The 21753-nt window shown below is 39.3% G+C and overlaps 1 protein-coding gene across 1 annotated transcript; it reads left to right on the top strand.

Moving 5' to 3' along the window:
* Window positions 1-3814: 3814 nt before the first annotated feature.
* Window positions 3815-5662, top strand: ZBED5 (zinc finger BED-type containing 5). The gene has a single exon (XM_044059277.1). It carries the CDS (start codon window positions 3815-3817, stop codon window positions 5660-5662), a length of 1848 nt encoding a protein of 615 aa, XP_043915212.1.
* Window positions 5663-21753: the final 16091 nt, after the last annotated feature.

The raw sequence follows: 21753 nt of genomic DNA, 5'->3' as shown, positions 1-21753 counted from the left end.
TTCGTGGTCTGTCGATCATGTTGTGCCAGGCAGACAGATACTGGATACCCTTTGAATGACACAAGAAGCTTAGCCAATTGTTGAAGTCAGTCATTTTATCCTTATACTGTTGTATCATTCTGGGCAAAGGTAGGATTCTACTTAGGGCTAAGGTCATACCTGCCTGGGCCACATAATCTGAGAGCTCTTCCATGTCTCTTGTCATGTAGTCCAGGGAAGTAAATCTCAAGTCATTCACTCCAACATGGACAATGACAGAGTCATATTTGTACTTGTTGTGGAGTGACTTCAGTGCATGCATTATGTGGCGGATCCTGGCACTCGACAGGCAGATGACTGCAATTTTCTCCTTGTTCAACCTGGTGAGTGGGACATCAGTCTACCTGACTATAGAGTCACTTATGAATAAAGTGTTGGGTACATTGTCTTGCCTTAGGGGCTGTTGTTGGGTGGCACACTGGTGTTGTGAGCTATGTGACACTTTGGTTGTGATCGGTGTTTGTGTTTCAACTTCAGACATCCTTGTTGCTTGGGCAGGTTACTGTTAAAGGCCTCCATATATGTGAGTTTAGTATTGCTATGTGTGGGTGTTGGTGGTGTGGGTTTAGAAGGGCTATGTGTTGCTTAAGGTGTAGTGCGGGTGTTAACCTTCTCCTCTTGACTGCCTAGCACAATCTTGGGTGGAGAGAGCTTTGCTTCCAGTTTGTAGTGTTGAGTGGTAGGAGGAGAGGGTTGTCTGTGTACATGAGGCAATTGCTGCATTGCCCCAATATGCCCAGATTCACTAGGTGGACAGGAGAAATCACCGGAAGCTGACCCTTGGACATGCTTGGTTTGGTGCTTTTTTTTTTGTAAAGTACAAGAGCTGTTTTCCTTTACCTTAGCAAGGTACTTTGCAATTATAGGCTGTTTAGTGCCTATGATTAATTTCTCCTTATTAACAAGGAGAGTTGAGTGCTTGTATCAGTTTAAGACTTCCTAGTGCTTTCCAGCAGGTTTTAGAGCAAGTGCTAGTCAAAGGGATGCTTAAAGGTAAGATGAAAAAAAAAAAGGTTTACCCTAAACACTGCAGTGTGCACTAGAGGAGTTAGATGTGAAAGTAGGTAACTTAAGCTTTACCTGTCTAAAAAGTTAAGTTTTAGTGGAGAGTCACTATTTTTAAAACAGCAAGATAGATTGAAAGGGGGTGGTCACTTTGTATTCTAGTAATATGGAATACAGTATGATGGCCAATAAATTTAAATAGTTGAAGGGGAGTGATTTCACAAAAATGATAATTTTGTGCTTACTCGCACAAGCCAGAAAAAACAGAGAGGAAATGAGATATATGGTCAAATTAACATAAGGGGAAGGCAACTAGAAAGACAGTGGTGTTTAAGAATGCAACGGTACCGGGTGAGAGGGTGGGGGTAAAATTTCTGCCTGACTCACAAGAGACAGATGGGAATCTATGGTTTCTTTTCAAGTTTTAATATGCAGTTAAAAGCAGAATATATGTAAAACACAAGGTAAATAAAACAAATCACAGTATTCAAAACAGAAAAAGGCAATAAAGTAATACAACAAATAAAAAGCAAACTAACCTTTACCTCCCAGCAAAGTGTAGCAGAGTCTGGGTGAGCCTTTCTAGTAAAGCTCTGAAATGTTTTATTTTACCCCTTAAATAGAAGGTTTGGTTCCTAGCGCCACCCCCTCAATTGACAGATGATTAACCTTAACTGACCTGTTCTATTGACCTGTACTAATTTCTGCCTGACTCACAAGAGACAGCTGCGGTCTCTTTTCAAGTTTTAATATGCAGTTAAAAGCAGAATAAAAGTTAAACACAAGGTAAATAAAACAAATCACAGTATTCAAAATAGAAATAGGCAATAAAGTAATACAACAAATAAAAAGCAAACTAACATTTCCCTCACAGCAAAGTGTTGCAGAGTCTCTATCATGTATATGTATATATATATATATATATATATATATATATATATATATATATATATATATATATATATATATACACACACACACACACACACACACACACATATATATATATATATATATATATATATATATATATATATATATATATATATATACAGAGGTTCCCAAACTGGGTGCCGCGGCACCCTGGGGTGCCGTGCAAAGATTCCTGGTATGCCGCCAAATATGTTTAAAAAAAATACCATCAAAAATGCTGAGAACTCAGAATAAACTGAGGTAATGCCAAACTTCCGAGCTTAGTCCATGGCAAGCCCCAACTTCTGTTTCACTCAACCATTCCAGGTGCTGCTGTGTCTCCCGCCAGGCGTTCCTCCTGTGTGCATGCCAATCACTTCCTCCATGGTGGGGAGAGGCGCTTATGGAAGCATGACACCGAGTGCCTGGCCCTTTAACTGTGCTTTTTTCTCCAGTTAGCTCTGGAGCTCCGCTCATTCCCCCATCAGCTGTTTCCAGCCTGCGCCTTTAAGGGGCGGTGAGGGGGGAACGAAGAGAGAGCAGGTAACAAGGAGCGATAGCATTGGTGCAAACAGTAGCTGCAGGCGGCAGTGACGGGATGGTAACCAGTGCGGGACAAGCAGTGAGCTCCTTATCCAGAACCAGACCATTTGTCCAGTGAGCAGGATAGCCAGCACTGAAAACCAAGAGGAAATTATCAGAGGGAAAGCAAAAATAACATTTTCAGCGGTGATACCTTACAGCCGGAGCCTGGCTCGAGGTGATAAGGCAATTTTTGTTTACCTTCTCCGTCAGATTCTTTTAGGATCATAGACTGTTTTCCGAACTGTCCCGGAAAGTGTAAGTTCAATGTTTTTTTTGGTTTTACTGCGTTTTAATATGAGAACTTTGAAGGAGGGAGTCAAGGGGCAGTTCCTGTTGGGGGGTGGGACAGTAGGTGGGGTGATTTGGAGCACAAAGGTTTAATTTTTAGGTGTAGTCAGTCATAGGATATTAGTTGTAACGTACGACTGCTTTGTAACCTACTTTTTGTGACTTTTACGCTGTTTATGGTTATCGGACTTGCGTTTGTTGAAAATAATAATAATTATTGCAGTGCGCCAGTGTTTAGTTTGCATAATGACTTTGTCTGCTTGTTTGTATGTGTCGAGTATGAACGCTCATGGCTTGAAAGTCCACATGCCATGTGGCAAACAGACAGACGTCAGAATCACTGTCGGTTGTTATTGTTGTTGGGGAGCTCTGAGTAATTTTGAGTGTGCATACACTTTTTTGTAGTGTACTGTTTGTGTCCGTGTGTAAATCTTCCTTGTCCTCTTTATATGTTTTACCCAAGAAGACCATCTTATCAAAATGCAAACACATATGTCAACCCCTTGGCACAAGAATTCTGGATAAAAGCCCCAAAATAGGGACAGATTTTAAATATCGCTTTTATAAACTTAGAAGGTTGCTGGAGTTGCAGGTTTTGTTTTAGCGTGCGTTTTCTGAAACTCAAATGTCTGTCATTATTTTTTAGTGACTTTAGTCTCCATAGTTAAAAGCTAAACTTGAATATCACATGAAAGTATACTTATATAGATTATTACACCATGCACATCAAAATAACAAAAAGTACGGAAATGTCAAGTCACACTAAAATGCATGCTCCGATTCAAATGGAAAATGATAAACCAGAATGATTCAAACAGCCAATCAGCTTGTTCAAATCTAAGATTGGACCAATTATAAACCAAATAATTTTTTGCACCTAACTAACAATCGGGCAACACTATGCGTGATTACGTGAACTTTGTTGTAAGAGAGGTGAAGAGAGAAGTTGAATTGCGCATTAAATAAGTATTGTTTTTTGGTAACAATGGCCTCTACCTCAAAGCATCAAGTGGATTACACTTCGGAAGATGAAAGTAGTAACTGTGAGAGTACCAGTGGAAGTTGTATGATTGCTGAACAGCCAAAAGCCAAGGCTTCTGCTGTTAAGAAAACAAGGCTTTATTCAGATAATTATGTCAATTATGGTTTTACATTTGTGGAGAAACAGGGCATGCAACACCCATGTTGCATAATATGCCACAAACTTTTAACAAATGAAGCCATGGTTCCCAGTAAGCTGCAGCGCCATTTAAAAACAAAACATCCTGCTGCTGCTAAGAGAGACCAACTTTATTTTAAATGCTTGCTACAATCTCAACATAAACAGGTTCAGTTTTTTACAAAAGCAGTTACAGTTTCTGACAAAGCGCAACTTGCCAGCTTTCAAGTGGCAGAATTAGTTGCAAAAAGCATGAAGCCACATACTGTTGTGGAGACGTTGATAATGCCAGCATGTCGGCTGATGGTGAAAACAATGTTAGGTGATGAGGCAGAGAAAGTTATTGCAAAAATACCATCATCTAACAATACTGTTTCACAAAGAATTGAAATGATGTCTGATGATATTAATTACAGTGTTTGCAACCAGCTCAAAATCTGCAAGAGATTCTCTCTCCAACTCGATGAATCTACAGACATCAGTGGTAAAGCGCAATTAATGGCATTTGTAAGGTATCCAAATCAACAGTCACTTATTGAACAGTTTCTGTTTTGCAGAGAGCTAATTCAGACACGTGGAGAAGACATATTTAAGTGTGTATGCACATTTTGTGAGCAACATGGATTGTTATGGCAATGGTGCACCTCAATTTGCACAGATGGAGAGCCTTCTATGACAGGATGTGTCCATGGATTCCTGAGTTTGGAAAAAGCAACTAATCCAAACATAACCACAAAGCACTGTTTCAGTCACAGGGAAGCCCTTGTAAGTAAAACACTGCCATCTGATCTACATACTGTCTTACGTGAAGTGGTGCAAATTGTTAATTACATCAAGTCGCATCCAGCCAAAAGCCGACTGTTTTCAGAACTGTGTAAAGATATGAGTTCTGATTATATCACTGTTTTGCTACATAATGATATCAGATGGCTGTCCAGGGGAAAAGTTCTCGCATGTGTTTGCGAACTTCACCTTGAATTGAAAACATTTTTTCTTCAAAATCAACCACACAATGAATTTGCAACATTACTGTCTGATTCCTCCTGGACCAGTAAAGTTTCATACCTTGATGACATATTTGAAGTCCTGAATTCAGTGAATTTAGGTATGCAAGGTGTTGATGCTAACATTCTTTCCGTCACCGACAAACTGGAAGCATTTAAACGCAAAATTGATTTGTGGCAACAGGAAATAGAAACAGCAACTTCAATTCACATGTTTCCAAATGCAGCACGAGCTGATCCTGGAGGAGTTGCATTACACAACCTGATTCTTGAACATTTAGCTTTACTAAAACAGCAGCTTCAGCACTACTTCCCATCTCTTGATACATCTGACAAAGATTGGGTTAGGAACCCTTTTCATCAGCACAAGAATTTGACTGGTCTTTCACTAACAGAGAAGGAACAGTTAATCGATGTTGAAACAGACAGATCATTGCAGCTCAAATTTAACTCAGTTAATTTGGCACAGATTTGGCTTGAAGTTGAAGCGGAACATCCTGACATTGGAGCAAAAGCCATTGAGGTACTGTTGCCTTTCTGCACCACTTACCTGTGTGAAAAAGCATTCTCTGCGATGACTTCCATAAAAAGTAAGCAGAGAGAGAGAGAGACTTCGAGATGTAGAAAACGATTTGAGAATATGCTTGTCGAAAATTCCGGCCAGACTTGAGCATTTATCACGTAGTATGCAGAGTCATCAATCTCATTAATTTGTGATTTTAAATAAATGTATTGACTCAATGCGTAATGTTAATCTGAAGTTGTGTTGCATTTTTTGTGTTTACACTGTTTCTATATAGTCCCATTATTAAAAAATATTTATTCCAAAGAGTTTTCAAATGTTCTGATAGTGTTGTCTGACAAAAAAAAATATTGGGTGCCATGGCTGGTCTAAAAAAATTTTTAGGGTGCCCTGGGACACAAAAGTTTGGGAACCACTGTATATATATATATATATATATATATATATATATATATATATATATATATATATATATATATATATATATATATATTTACTGATTCTCCCCTTTAAATGGACCAGATGAAGATTCAGTCACTCATTCATTTTTTATTATCACTTAATGTACTTCAGGGTTGTGGGGAAATTGCAGTCATCCAGAAAAAATCCAATCACAAAAGAAAAAGCAATCAGTTAATTAAAAAGGATCGTTAAACTATTTAACATTAAATTGTCATTTGTAAAATAATAAACATCAACTTCAAACTGGACAAAAATATATGGATGCTCTTTTTATGAATGAAATAAGGCAGATGAATGTGTCAGTTATACAGATATTACCAGACACCAGAGATTAGGGATTTTTAGGCACTCATCCTTTGAGCTCTTACTTCACAACAACCCTCCTGTGCATGCAATAACATGTGTACCATGTGCACCTCATGCATCTGACTGCATGGAGCACTCACCCATTACAGGAACCACACACTCACTGACTCACTGTTACACAGCACATGCATTATGAGTAATTTGATGGAATGCCAGTTCACATATGGCACATTTTTAGGAGAGGGTTGAATCTAGGCCACATTATAAAGACCTGCCTGGAGACAGAGTGGACATGCAAACACCACACAGAAGCACACAGGCTGAGAACTGAACTGCAGAACCAAGTGATGTGATATAGCACTGCTAGCTACTGTGCCACTTTGCTGTCAATTGTATGAAAATCCTCTCCTTCAAAATCAAGAGCCTTGCCAAATGCTCTAGACTTTTTTTTTTAATTGACTTAAGTTTTCAGCACAAATGATGTGTTATTTCAAGAAACTCACCTTATCCAAAAACTGCATGCAACACATGGGAAGTTTGGTTCATAGGTTCATAGGTAGGTACTAGGCTATTGGCCCAATGGCCTAAGTAAGCCTAGCCAACAAGGTTCCCTGGCTTATGCCACCCAAGAAAGTTAATTTCCTGTGCCCCTGTTGAGCAGAGCCATAGAAGTGATCCCCGGGGTGTATTTCCTATTTCCCATCCACTCATCAAGATTTTTCTTGAAGAGTGCTAATGAGGAACTTTGCTTAACATAGATGGGTAGCTTGTTCCAGAGTATAGGAAGTCTCTGGGACAGGAATCTATCCCTCCAGTATGTCCTGTTTATTGCGTTGACAAGGTTTAGGTCCCTAGAGCATGCAGCTGGGAAGGATTGGGATTTCTTAAGGTATAGCATGTCCAGCAGCTCTGAGTTTAACATAGCTTTATATGTTAGGAAGAGATCTCCATGGAGTAGGCTATATGCTCCATAGAAAAGCTGGAGTTTTTTGGGACAGTCAGTGTAGGGCATCTATTTGAGGCCAGTAATCCTCTTTGGGAGGTACTTCTGTGGCCTTTCCAGCTGCTGCAGATGTCTTGTGAGGTACATTCCAAAAGGGGCGTTGTATTCTATAATGGGTCTAATGAGTGCAGAGTAGAGGGGAACAATTACCTCTTTTTTTCCTGGATGAGAACCCTTTTGTGATGAGGTGTGCCACATAGAAGGATTTCCTGACTACTGTGGCGATGTGATTATCAAAGGAGAGACTACTGTCCACCTGGGTCCCAAGGTCTCTTTTCACACATTCGGCATTAAGTAGACTGCCATTTATATGGTAGTTCATGGGTACAGAGTTTTTACCAAAGGGGATGACAATGCACTTTTTGGCATTAAGCTGGAGGCCATGCCTCTGACAACAGGCATCTGTCTCAGTGAGGCCCTTCTGTAGGATGTCCACATCATTTGGGGACTCTACTATGGCTCCTAGTTTGCAATCATCTGTGAACTTTGTTAGACAGAGGCCTTCTGGGTTAGCCTGTACTTCAGAGAAGCAGATAAACAGAAGATGTCCCAGGACTGAACCCTGTGGTACTCCACTTGTCACTGGTTTGAAGTCAGATTTGGAGTCTGCAACTTTTATAGTGTGGGTTCTGTAAGTGAGCCAGTTGGCAACTCATCTTGTGACATAGGGATTTATACCTAGTTTAGTGAGTTTAGCTATAATTCCAGAATGGGGGGTGGTATTGAAAGCCAAGATGTCAATAAAAGCTTGACATTGCTCAAGTAAGAAAAATTAAGTTAAGATTGTATAGAAAAGTTTTTCTCCCTGCTTTACTCTACAGTACATTTGTGTAGACTGGCTAGGTTCCTTTGCTCTTAAAAGAGTTTCACTGAAGGTAAGCCAGCTAACATTGCCTCTGGAGCCTCAGACGTTGTATTATTTGAGTCTCTTTTCAGATTTTACATGACTGGATCATTTTAAGTATATTTTGCCACCATTAATACACATGGATCAGTTTGTCTTTGTCAACTGAGTCTCCATAGGAAACCTAGACTAAGAGCCCTACTCATGTTTGTTCATACATACATTCAAGATGAGAGCCTTACTTAAGCTATCATCCTTCCTTTCATAACCTGCAGTGCACCCCTTACTGAACCAGGTATTGATCCTTCAGGACTATAGACAGGATTCTGCTATCAAATATCTATTAGTATAGTATTAACACCATCCAAGTTCTAGAAAATTCAGTATCTAAACACTGCTGTTTGCATTGCATAGTAATCCCTCCTACCACCTCATCTTCTAGAGCTTGGACACTCTGCAGAGCATTTATCAACCATCCCCACTTTCAAGAGCAAATAGAACAATGCACATCAATTTTCCTAGGTATGAAGTTAGGGGTTTACTGTGGTAGGGAGTGTGAAATAGCTGTGATAAAACAGAATAGGGCTTCAAAGGAGAAAGTGAATGCCATACACGATAATAGGCAACCTTGCCTGGTTCTTATGGACAGACAGGATTCTGGTACCAAGCACCATACAGTATAGTGCTGACTTCCTCAATGTTTTAGAATGTTTTAGAATATCTATTATCTGTTACTAGTTTCTTGCACTACAGACTAATCCTTCCTCTATAAAGGGACTGAAAATCTAAATCACATCCTATGACATACAAATAATGTTTCATCAGTGTCCACCTTCAGCTCGGGATATCCTTTGTTTGACATTCTTAGACTAAAGAAATGGGCAGCTTCAGACTGAAATTAAAAAAACTTCACATCCCTTTTAGAAGACAAGGGATCTTATTTATAAAAAGATTTTAATGCTATATTAAAAATATACTTGGCAAAAATCCTAAATATCTCTCAAGAAATTTCATACCTATCATTATTCAATGCCTTGTAAGATTCATACTTACTAGCCAGAAAGTTGAAAATACATCAGACTTTGCTCTGAATTCTAGAGTCAGACCAAAAAACAAATGGTATCCATTAAACTCTAAATTTTTTTACAATTCTCCCGGAGTATAACAACTTCTGAGTATGCTCCAACTCTTCAAGGTATCAGTCATCATGTAGAAATCTATCAACCTTACCTAGGATAAAATTCTGTTTCTTTCTAGGCCTGTTAATCTCAAAGAAATGTATTTGTACTCTTTGTCCCTCTTGTTTGGCAATCATCAGCATCACCCAGTTAATTAGACAATTTGGTCCTACCACTGCCATGAAGGTCAGCCGGAAGGGGTCATCATTCGGACAGTCATTAGGGGTGCTTTGAGGTTTTCCATGTTTAGTTTTCCTTGTCACTAATACATGCACGTACATGGTGAGGCATACGGGAATAGCTTGCAACATGATGAGAATGCAGGATGTCCTTTCACCTCCATAAGGGGTATTTATTTATTTATTTAACATTTTGTTTACAGGGAAATTCTGACTGGGGCAGAGCCCATTTTCAGTTGAGGCCTGGGGAGAAACACTCCAGATGGATGTTTTTGGAATATGGGATGAAACCAGAGCAATCAGAGGAAACTGACATGAATGCAGGGAGGACATGCAGACTCTGCACAGAAGACACCCCAGCTGAGAATTGAACTGGAGAACCTCTTGCTGTGAGGCTGCACCACTCTGCAGCCATATTCCCCCAGATATTTCTGCCCCACCTCCAAGGCATAAGTGGAGAATTTTCCAGACTCCATAAGGAAGGTAGCATGGCTGAGTTAAGTGAGTAAGCAGAACCCCTCCCTTTCCCTGGGGAGATGTGAGTGGGTCACACTCTTCCTCCTTCAGAGCCGGGGATGCTAGCTGATCACTGGTCACCAGTGTTGCAGTTAGGAATCCATCCCTTGTGCCATGGACTCAGGGTTGTAAAATAAATTTATTATGTAATTTATACATTTAAAAGTAACACAGTCCTTTGTTAAGGTGGTCTACCTGTGGACAAATTCATATACATAATTTCTTCCAGTTGTCATTCTAAACTATACAAAAATATATTTGCCTCTGTCTTCTGATAACAAGATTCCACCTTTGTGGAAGCAAACATAGCTTCACTATTGGGTATTTCAGTCATGAATGTTGATTAAAAATGTACACTTTATTTTGTTGGCTCTTTTTAAGCATATATTGCGTATTGCCAACATTAATACATAGTGTTCAATACGGCTTTGTCAAAACAGATTTACAGTTGATTCATCTTCAATGCCCTCGTAAACATATTTTATTAACTTTACCCTGGATGCTTCCAAAATGATTCGGCAAACTCTACTGGTCATATTTATTTGAGGTGTTGACATTTTTGTAATTTTACCAGTCATACCTCTCAACACTCCAAATTTCCACAGAATGTCCAATTTTTGTCCTCGTGTTTTTGATCTGTTCCTGATAAAATGTCTGGTTTACTGGCATATCACCCAGTATTGAAGTCACTTAATAATTATATACAGCTAAGTTTCACACCTCATATCCTTTGATTAATGCATGCTAACACAGATCCTGTTATTTTATCGACTTTTCAAGTTTACCAGAGCAATATTTAAAACTTGTCCCTATTTTTGGGCCTTTGTATCCCCGTTATTTTAGGATTTGTCTAGATTTTGTAGGTTCACAGGTTCATAGGAGGTTACTAGGCTAATGGACCGAGGGCTTTTACAAGCCTAACTGTGTAAAAAACCCATGTACCCCAACTGACCATAGTTAGATGGTCATTGTTAGCAGAGGGATTCTATGATCAGCACTGACTTCCCCTGTCCATGAGCGACATAGGTGTCAACCCCAGGGAGAATTTACAGTCAACCATCCAATTGTCAAGGTTGTGCTTAAATAGGGCCATTGAGGATCACTGCTTCACATGAAGTGGGATTTTATTCCAAAAGAGTGTCAATCTCTGGGAGATATATCTGTCTCTCCAACACATTTTGTTAACGTCACAGGCTAGGTTGAAATCACTGGAGCAAGTGACTCTTATCCCATATGATTTGTGGATATGCAGCATTTCCATTAGGCAGGGTCAGAGACTGCTCTGTAGGCCAGGCACACATTGACTCTTAGCAGCCTGTATGATACAGGGTACAGTGGCAGAGCTTTCAATCTTTTCATATAGGTCATGTTTTGGAGGCCCTAGATTATGTTGGTTAGAAACCTCTGTTTTCTCTCCATAGGATCATAGGAGATTACTAGGCTAATGGCCCTAGGTCCCTTTACAAGCCTAGCCAAGAGTTTATTCCCAAAAAAGAAACCTCAGTCAGCACCTTTTGCCCTGTCAATGAGAGACACAGGTGGAACCCCTGGGACAAATTTGTGGTTTCCCATCCACTCATCAAGGTTGTGCTTGAAGGGGGTCAGTGAGTTACTCTGTTTGACATGTATGGGAAGTCTATTCCAGAGACGGGGCAGCCTCTGGGAGACAAACCTGTCTCTCTAGCATGTTTTGTTGATGTTGTATATTAGATTCAGGTGTTTCAAGTGTTTGCTGAGCAAGGAGTTAGACTTATGGATATGGAGCATCTCTAGTAGGGCAGGATCTGAGACTGCCTTGTAGGCAAGACACAGATCACCTCTGAGTAATCTGTACGATACGAATGATAGTGATTTGACTCTGTCCACATAGGACAGGTGTTAGAGGTCATGGGTTCTCTTTGTGAGGTGTTTCTGTGGCCTTTCCAGTTGGTGCAGATGTTTGGAGAGGTACATACCAAACATGGCATTATACTCAATTTTTGGTCTAATGAGGAAGGAGTACAGAGAAATAATAACTTCCTTTTTTCTGGATGCAATTCCTTTACTTATGGGATGAACCAAGTAAAAGGCTTTTCTGACCACTGCCGCTACATGATGGTCAAATGTGAGATTGTTGTCAACCTGGGTACCCAGGTGTCTCACCACAGGTTGTGTGCTTAGGGATTGTCATTGATGTGGTAATCAGTAGGGCCATGTTTTTACCAAATGGTAGGATGATACACTTTTTGCATTTAACTTGAGGCCATGACTTGGCACCAGTCATTAGCTGCTGTGAGACCCTCTTGCAGTATGTTAACATCATTTGGGGAGTCAGTGACAGCACCCAACGTACAGTTGTCTGCAAACTTGGTCAGCCACAGGCCTTTTGTCTTTGCCTCAACCTCTGACAATTAGATGCCAAACAGTAGGGGTCCCAGGACAGATCCGTGGGGAACTCCACTAGTGACAGGTCTGCTATCAGTGGTGGAGACACCTATTTTGACCTTGTGAGTCCTGTCACTGAGCCAGGTGGCCACCCACCTGATGAGATAGGGATTTACGCCAGCTGCTGCAGGTGTCAGATGAGGTACATATGGAACAGAGCATTATACTCAATTAGTGGTCTGATAAGGGTTTCCTCACCACTATGGACACATGGTGATCAAGGTTTAGATTGCTATCAATCTGTGTTCCCAAGTCTGACTCACACCACTGGGTCTGGGCTTAGAAAGGTGCTATTGTATCATAATTAGCAGGGGCTACTTCTTTGCCAAAGAAGATAATGAGGTATTTTTTTGCATTTAGTTTTAGTCCATGACTTTGCCACCATTCATTTGTATGCATCAGCTCCTTCTGTAGTATGTTAACATCATTGGGGGACTCTTTGATTGCACCCATTTACAGTCATCTGCAAACTTTGTAAGCCACAGGCCATCTGTTTTCACCTGGACTTCAGAGAAATATATTCCAAACAGTAGAGGGCCCAGCACACATCCTTGTGGTACCCCACTGGTAACTGGTTTACTGGTGGAGGTGGACTCCCTAACTTTGACAGTGTGTGTTCTGTTGGTGAGCCAGTTAGCTAGCCATCTAGTAACATATGGGTTAATCCCAGCTAGAAGAGGTTCTCAATGATTTTTGAGTGGAAGATTGTGTAAAAAGCCTTGGCTAAATCAAGATAGGAGTTATGTACTGCTTTGCCCTCATCCAGGGCTTTGGTGACATTCTCAAAGAAGTCCACCACATTTAACAAGCAAGATCTACCCTTGATGAAACCAGACTGTGTCAAGAGTTTGAACGTTGCCTATGTCCTTGTTGATAAGGTCCATGACAATTCTTTCATGGCCTGGCAGATAAGGCTGGTTAGGCTTATGGGCCAATAGTTCCCAGTGCCATTGATAAACTCCCTTTCTGTATATTCCATTCGTGTAGGTTACTACACAGTTTTGATATTCCTACTGTGTTACTTTTAAGATTTTTTAGTGCTCGAAGCATAGCTTAGTGGGTTCACATGAGCAGACTACCCATGTGACAGTGATGATATAGGTATTTGTCAAGGAAAACCTGATATATTCAATTATTGATATATATTTGTATAAACTATGCTGTGTGATGCTGCGCTCAGCGCCTCACAAGTCGTGAACTAAAGTAGGACCTTTAAATCAGATCAATTACATTCTAGGCAGGTGAACTGCATCATAATTAGCCAATCCCACATGGAGGACCTACATCAGAACTGTATAAAGTATGCATACACCCTACAGTCTGATTTTCCATTAATACTCTGAGCCACTGGAGTACAGACTTGAAAATTTTAACTCAGATAATGCTGGGGGCTGCTGCAACTTTCCTACATCCATATGTGTTACATGCTGAAGTCAATATTGCTGGTGCTGCTGACAATAGGTCTAGTCCAAGAAGGAGAAGAGTGTTCAGGCCCAGAGTAACCTTCCAGAAGCTACATGACCTGGAGATTGTAGAGTGCTACAGGGTGGACAGAGACATATTACAAGAGCTCGGTGAGCTCTGCCACCCACAACTCAGAGCCAGAGCTAACAGAGGGGAACCCATCCCAGTGGAAACTAAGGTATGCACAGCCCTTAGAATACTAGATGCAGGTACCTTTCAAAGACCAGCTGGGGACATGATGGGGATGTCATAAGCATCTGCATCCAGGATATTCCACCAATTCCTGGATGCTATGCTACCACATGCCAGTGAGCACATATTTTTTCCCCTAGACCCTGAAGTGAGGGCCAGGAATATGCAATAATTCTACCATGTGGCACACTACCCTGAAGTACTGGGTGCCATAGATTGCACTCATGTGCACATAAATGCATCACCTGGTGAGCAGGGTAGAATCTACGTTAACCACAAGGGATACCACTCCATCAACTGCCAAGTCGTGTGCAATGTCCAGGGGATTATCCTGAATGTGTGTGCTGGCAACCCTGGCAGTTATCACAACTCCTATATCTGGCACACATCACTTTATTCTCTCTGATGGCTCGGCTGAAATGCATTCCTTGAAGGCATTTCAGCCAAGACATTAAAGAGAATAAAGTGTTTTATGGTTTTGGTAGTCACTGGCTTGTGTTTTTTGTTGTATCTGTTTTCTTAGTGGTTTTTATTTATTATTTTTTTTCTTCATGGCCAGTGACCCCAATATTGATTTACCTAGACCATTTAGTGATGGTCAGTCTGATTCACAGCAACGACCAATGGATAATTACTTGCTTCAAACAGATGAACATTCACATTGTTCTGAGGCCGTTATTGGATCGGGGAGTGGACATAATGAATTTATTAGTGTTTGGCATAAATGGGAATCAGATGAGAACACCCATCTTTTTGATCCATTTTACACTGTTGAGGGCCTATAAGGATCCTGCTACTCAGTTTGATTTGCAGGATGAAAGAGATATTAACTTTCATAAAAGATGGGTGCTTGTGGCACAAAAATGTACTTTAGAATGGGTTTCCATTCTAGTGGAATGTGATAGGGTGAAACAAAAAGAACTAGAAATTGAGATCAGTTCCACTTGCACTAATTTGGTTGCCAAAACTGGTCATGATTATGGTAATTGTAAGCTCTTCTTGTCAAGAACAAATCGTAGGAAAGCTTCCAATCATGTGTCCTTCCAAGAAGGAAGGAAATGAGTTGAACAGCGTTCTTTCTCATCTATACCCTTTTCTGTATAATTAGCCTCTTCTGGGAAGGAAGAAATGTCAGTGTGAATAATGGAACTGATTTTCCACCACTTCCACAACCCCAGAATGTAAGCGGACTACAACAGACTTTTCAGAGCAACGCAAATTTTCGTCAAGGGGGTCAGAATACAAGAAAACGCCAATGGGAAGGTCAGTCAACTTCATTTTGGCAACAGCAAAACCAACAGAATCAACAGCTGCAACAGTTCCAGCAGCACAAAAGAGGAAATGGTAACTGTTATATGTATCTTGTCCGTTTGTCTGGTTATTCCTTGAATGATGCTGAAAAAGTGGTTTTAGAATGCGGATTAAAGTTTATACCCCCTGTTATCCCTCGCTTACATGATATTAAATGTGACATTTTTAAATTTGCTAGGAAGCTGCAACTCAAATTTTTTTTGACACTATTAAAATATCTAGTGTTAATGGCAGAAGTAGTGATATAGATTCCTCTTCGAAGAATGATAGCTTTTATTCTTGTGTTTCTGATGAAATGGTGAATGCATATTATATGTTTGACACTAGCATGATTGGGACTCAAAGTAAGTTTATCCTGATATTGAATAATGAAACTATTATGTTATTTCATAAAATGTTGAATTTTGCTATTGAACAGAAAGTTAGCAAGTTTCTTAATTGCTCTAATAATATTGTATATAATATTACAAAGAGAGAATGGCCTGCTTTATTGCCTTTAAGAGAAAATCATAAACATATTTTTAAACCTTCTGACAAAGGCAACATGTTAGTTATTCTGGATGTTTCTAGATATTTAGAAATGTGCTACAATCATTTGAATGATGTAAATGTCTATCAAAAGGTACATGTTTCAGTTTATGAATCTTCCTTAACTGAATATATAGAAGTTATTGATAAGGGTGTGAGGTTGGGATATATTTCCAGGGAAGATGCTAAAAAGAAATTCAATATTGAGCATGCTTGCATTGCTTGTTTTTACTGTTTACCAAAAATACACAAAAATTTGCAGCATCCCCTGGATGCTCTATAGTATCAGGAAAACAGTATTTTTCATATAATATAGGATGTTTGTTACATTATCTATTATTACCTAAGGTTATGTTGTTGCCTGCCTATGTTAAAGATGTGTTTAATTTTCTCAATAAGATTAAGAATATACAACTGAATATGAGCATGTATTGGGTTACTATGGATGTTAGTAGTCTCTATACTAACATTACACATTTGTTTGGTATGGAGGCTGTCAGAATTTTTCTTGGGGAGTGCCCTACCACTGAGTTTATTTTAGAATTATTATATTTCTGTTTAACAAAAAAATATTTTTGAATTTAATGGGGAAATTTACCAAAAGAACAGGGTACTGCTATGGGGGCAGCGTTTGCACCTTCATATGCGAACCTTAGTATGGGATTATTTGAACAAGAGTATGTATATAGGTCAGCATTTTATAGTAAATATGTGAGATATTATGCTCGATTTATTGATGATCTTATTTTTTTGTGTGAAGGGGGAGAAGATGAGGTGGATTGGTTTATTGAAACCCAGCAGTTTAATAGATTTAACTTGAAGTTTGAGGGTATTCTAAAAGGTAAACAAGTTTCTTTTTTGGACGTTGATTTGGATATGTCTAAACCATTAGGATTACATACTAAAGTCCATAGGAAATTTGAGGGAAACATCCAGTATTTGAAAGCCTCTAGATGCCCCCCCCCCCCCACACACACACACACACACACTATAGAGGATTTGCCATTTGGTGAAATGGTATGGATTCATAGATTATGTAATGATGAATTAGAACTTCAAGAAGAAATTTTTAAAACTAGTTGTATGTTTGAATCTAAGGGCTATAATGTCTGTTATTTCTAGAGCAGTTTTAAAGGTGAAAATGGATAAGAGGTTATGTTAATAACAATAAAGTTATTCCTAAATCAAATAGGTCTTTGACAGATATATTTTCTGTGACTACATATAGCTGTTTTAGTGAAATATTGATTAATTGGTTAAATATTATTGGAGTTATATGCAATCCACTAGACAGTCCCAGTCATGGTTGCCTGACAAATTTAAAATTTCTTATAAAGTGGGGAGAAGTTTAAAAAACTTTTAAGTGAAAGGGAAATTTATTATGCCCTCTGTTAATATGTACAATATAACCTTGAATTTGGGTACACAGCTCTGTGGGAGATGCAAAGCCTGTAAATATGTGTAAATAGTTTTGATAGTATTAATAAACTAAGATTTAAGGTCAAGGGTTATTTTAAATGTGATATTGAGGGCATTATTTATGCCTTGAAGTGTCCTTGTGATACGTATTATACTGGACAGTCAAAAAGAGCATTTAAAGTTAGATTATTAGAACATATTCATGATATAGAAAATGCTAAAGAATCTAGCTCAGTGGCAGTACATTTCCAGACAGCACATCAGGGTTCTGCAGTGGGTTTACAAGGAACTGTTTTAGAAAAAATTGAAAAGATTCTTGTATAAAAAATAAACTTTTGTATAAAGAAGCTTTATATATATTGAAATCTGATACTCTAATACCTAAAGGAATGAATTCTGAATTAAACTGGAAATTTTTACTTTAAGTGTTTAATTATATTAATTTAGTTTTTTTAATTGTTTAATTGGGTGTGTTATATATATATGCAGTGTGTTTTGAGATGTTTATCCTCCTTGAAAGCATTTCAGCCAAGATGTCAGAGAGAATAAAGTGTTTTACGGTTTTGGTGGTCACTGGCTTGTGGTTTTTGTTATATATGTTTTTTTTTAGTGTTTTTTATTTATATACACATCACAGCTGTACCTGATGTTTGCTAGTGGGGACATCCCACAAGGCCATTTACTGGAGGATGCTGGCTATGCCCTGGATCCATGGATGATGACACCTATCAGAAATCCATGCACACCCAAAGAATAATGCTATAAAGAGGCACATCACAAACTATGAACAGCATAGAATGTATGTTTGGGCTTCTGAAGTGGTGCCTCAATATATACAGCCCTGCAGTGCTCTCCAGCCACATGCACACATATGTTCACAGTATGTGCTATGCTACACAATCTCATCCTGCAGAAACAGCTGCAGCAGGATCAGCACAGGGAAGGGATACAGAGCCCCCCACCAGTGCCTAGGTCACGACAGCCACAGTCACAGGAGGACTTGGAGGATGAACCCCCTGCTGATGTTCCTGTAGGAAGATGTAGGTGTGCTGTGTATGGCTGGGTTTTTGCTAAGAGACAACGCTTAGCACATTCACTGATAACCTAGTGACCTAGGGACTAACACCTTACTCCTATTCACATACAGATATGAAAATTGATACCAGCCAAATCACACATCCTATACCTTTCCATATATTGGCTGTGTACTGCTTCCATCAGACAGAGTCAGCCCTGAACTACAGTTGTTTCAAATACTGCACTTGCAAGGCAAGTCCATAACCTACACAATAGTATAGTGGATTGTTATGTTATGTCATTGTAGCTATGGACTGGGTACATTATATAGGCAACTATACTGGGCTATTTGGACAGAATTTACATCCACATGGAACTACAGACACCCATTCCACTGACATGTTACCATTTGTAGTCAGTAGGTTTCATACATGGAATATTCATCCACTCCTACTGCAACAGATTACTGATACCTCATTCAAGGGACATGTTAAAAAGTGAGGTCAAATGATAGACAGACTAGTGCGTATCCTAGCAGAAAATGGGCTTTTGTTCCCACACCCCTGAAAATAGCAGTCTCCCCTTGTAACTGCCATAACAATAAATCATCTATGCTGTATGAACATTTCACACAGTTGGCATGTCACACAGCATCAGGACAGTAATGTACAATTTAAACTTCCATATTATGTGTTAGTTAACTGAGAATAGCAAAGTACATATTTATGATGGTGTGATGAATGATCTCCTGTCAATCAAGAAGCCTCTGTGTCTCAAATGACTAAGGCAGGTAGCTTGTGTGATGGTGTTCAGGGTTCTAATCCCAAGATATCCAGATAGTTGGCATGTTGAGGAGTAATATATATTGTTTTACAAACTCTGACTTTGTGTGTGCCATACTAGTATTAACCTATTGCACATATCACTTACAAATTTGCATATGGGTCACATATCCAAGACCTATTTAAAAACTGGTAATATTGGATTAGTCAGTATCAGAATTGTAAACATTGGGACTTGAAACCATATATCAGCATGGATACGTTGAAAATAGATCTAAGTTGCACCTGCAACATGATATACCATGACAATATAATAACAGCAATGAATGAAAAATTGTACTGTGATGTAATTTTTAGAGATTTGTTGGGGCCATACACAAATCATTAAACTAGAACAACTAGGTACTGATGCACTCTTGATAAGATGGATAGCTGCATGGCTTACATATAGGACATGGCAGGCATCATACAGCAGTTGGACAAGTGGAATAATTGGTTACGGCCAGGGTGTCCCACAGGGCTCTGTCCTATGCTCAAACTTCTTCAGATTTCTCTTTAGACCTAGTAATTTCATCTGAGTTGTTCTACAGTCTGTATGCAGATAACTTGAAATTGGGTATACTAATTACATGTGTTACAGATGGGGCATGTTTGCTAAAGAACTTGACTAAATTGACCATTTGGTCACAGCAGTAAAATATCCTGATAAATATGTCACAAATTAAGCATATGAGATTTGAAAGACATAAATGGAAAGGTGAATATTACATACAGCACACGTAAGTGATTGAAACTGTAGATTCAATTATGGACCTGAGTATATAGGTAGATCCAGCTTTGAAAGTTTCTAATCATATCATAATCCCAGCCTGGAGTACAGGTAGCTGTGGACTGAGTCAGTTTATGGAACAGTAAGTCTTTGGTGTAAGCATGTAAGCAATGTGCCACCTATTTGCACACTGCTTAGCAATGCACAAACAAGCAAAAATAACACTGCACAAGCCCATACACTTAGTTAAGCAGAGTGGAAATCTGTTCCTCCTCACACAATTTTATTAAAAAAATGTATGTATATATATATATATATATATATATATATATAAATAATTATATTTATATACATATATATGTATATATGTGTATGTGTGTGTGTGTGTGTGTGTGTGTGTGTGAGTGTGTGTGTGTGTGTGTGTGTGTGTGTGTGTGTGTGTGTGTGTGTGTGTGTGTGTGTGTGTGTGTGTGTGTGTGTGTGTGTGTGTGTGTGTGTATGTCTTATTGCTCTACATACTTAGATCAGGGAGAGTAAAGCTGCATTATGACACTTATAATGTTGGACAAAGGACCAAAAAGAAGAGCTCAACATTAGATAAGGCACTTAAATATGTGGAAGTGCATAGAATAACGTGTTGCACTTGGAGGACTATTGGGATATCTGAAGTTCAGAGTTCTGTCAGTCTTCTCTCACATCATGTGTAAATGATACCACATTTGACAGCAAACCATAATTTCATGTGAAACGCACATAAGTATGAGTCAAACATATGTACTTGCTGCAAACATCTGGACAGTGGTGAGTCATACCATGTCTCCCTATTTCAGCATGCAGAAACCTTGAAATGCATGGCATTGTATATGAATATGTAAATATATTGTCAAGCCATATGTTTTTATCCATGGCGGCAACAGCACCCACATTTACTACATCCCCTGTCTCTGCTGGATTTCAACACACATACATCAAAAACTGAACAAGGTGTGTACTTTATTATGTTGTGTGCAGTCTCATTGACAGGGCTAATTTAGCTTTGCCACAGGCTTCACAATCAAAATGCAAATAAACACATATACCCAAAATGGGTCCTGTTGTCATATAGCAAGGCTACAAAACAGTTTTCTGACTGTTAGACTGCTAACTGCATTTGACAGTAGGAAGCAAGATGACACTGCAGGCCTCCCAAGCTGTTCAACATAGGCACTGTTTATGCTCTCTAGGATTACTTCACCTGCAGTCATTCACAAAGCAGACTTGAGCTGTGGCACATGCATTAAGTACTATGATCTGTAGTGTGTAAGACTAGAGAGGTAGGGGATCTAATCTCACTCTGCCCCACTTGCTTGTGTGTGTGTATTTCCCTCAAAGAGTGAGTATGCATACCACACTAACTTCAAAGTTGGCATTGCTTTGCACTTTTTGCTTCATGCAGTTGATGCAGACCTCCAAACTGTATTCCTCCACAAGGCCTGCTGATGTCATCTACCATAAGACTACTTAAAGCCATGATAGCACATGTGACAATTACTGTGATCTGTGGTATGTAATAATAGATGGGTAGGGGTTTTAATTGCACTCCAGTCCACTTGCTATATTTGTGCATCTGTAACTTCCTCAAAACAAATATGAATCCCCCACTGACTTACAAATAAACAGCGTTTTGCACTATTTTGGGCCTAGCAGGTGATGCCGGTCTCCAAATTCTTGCTCCCGACCAGGCCTGCTGATGTATTTACCATATGACTACGTAAACCAATGTTCATGGTAGACCTAAGCCATGGCATGTGTGATAAGTACTGTGATCTGTAGTGTGCAAGACTAGATAGGTAGGGGTTCTAATT

The sequence above is a fragment of the Protopterus annectens genome, chromosome 17.part0, assembly GCF_019279795.1.
Source record: "Protopterus annectens isolate FY-2018-M chromosome 17.part0, PAN1.0, whole genome shotgun sequence".
In the NCBI taxonomy this organism is placed as follows: domain Eukaryota; kingdom Metazoa; phylum Chordata; order Ceratodontiformes; family Protopteridae; genus Protopterus; species Protopterus annectens.
Note: the sequence above shows the minus strand (reverse complement) of the source record. Positions and strands in the feature narration are given on the sequence as shown.

Bases quoted from the DNA above. Each gene is read 5' to 3' on its own strand.
- ZBED5 (XM_044059277.1), top strand. From the start codon at position 3,815: ATGGCCTCTACCTCAAAGCATCAAGTGGATTACACTTCGGAAGATGAA.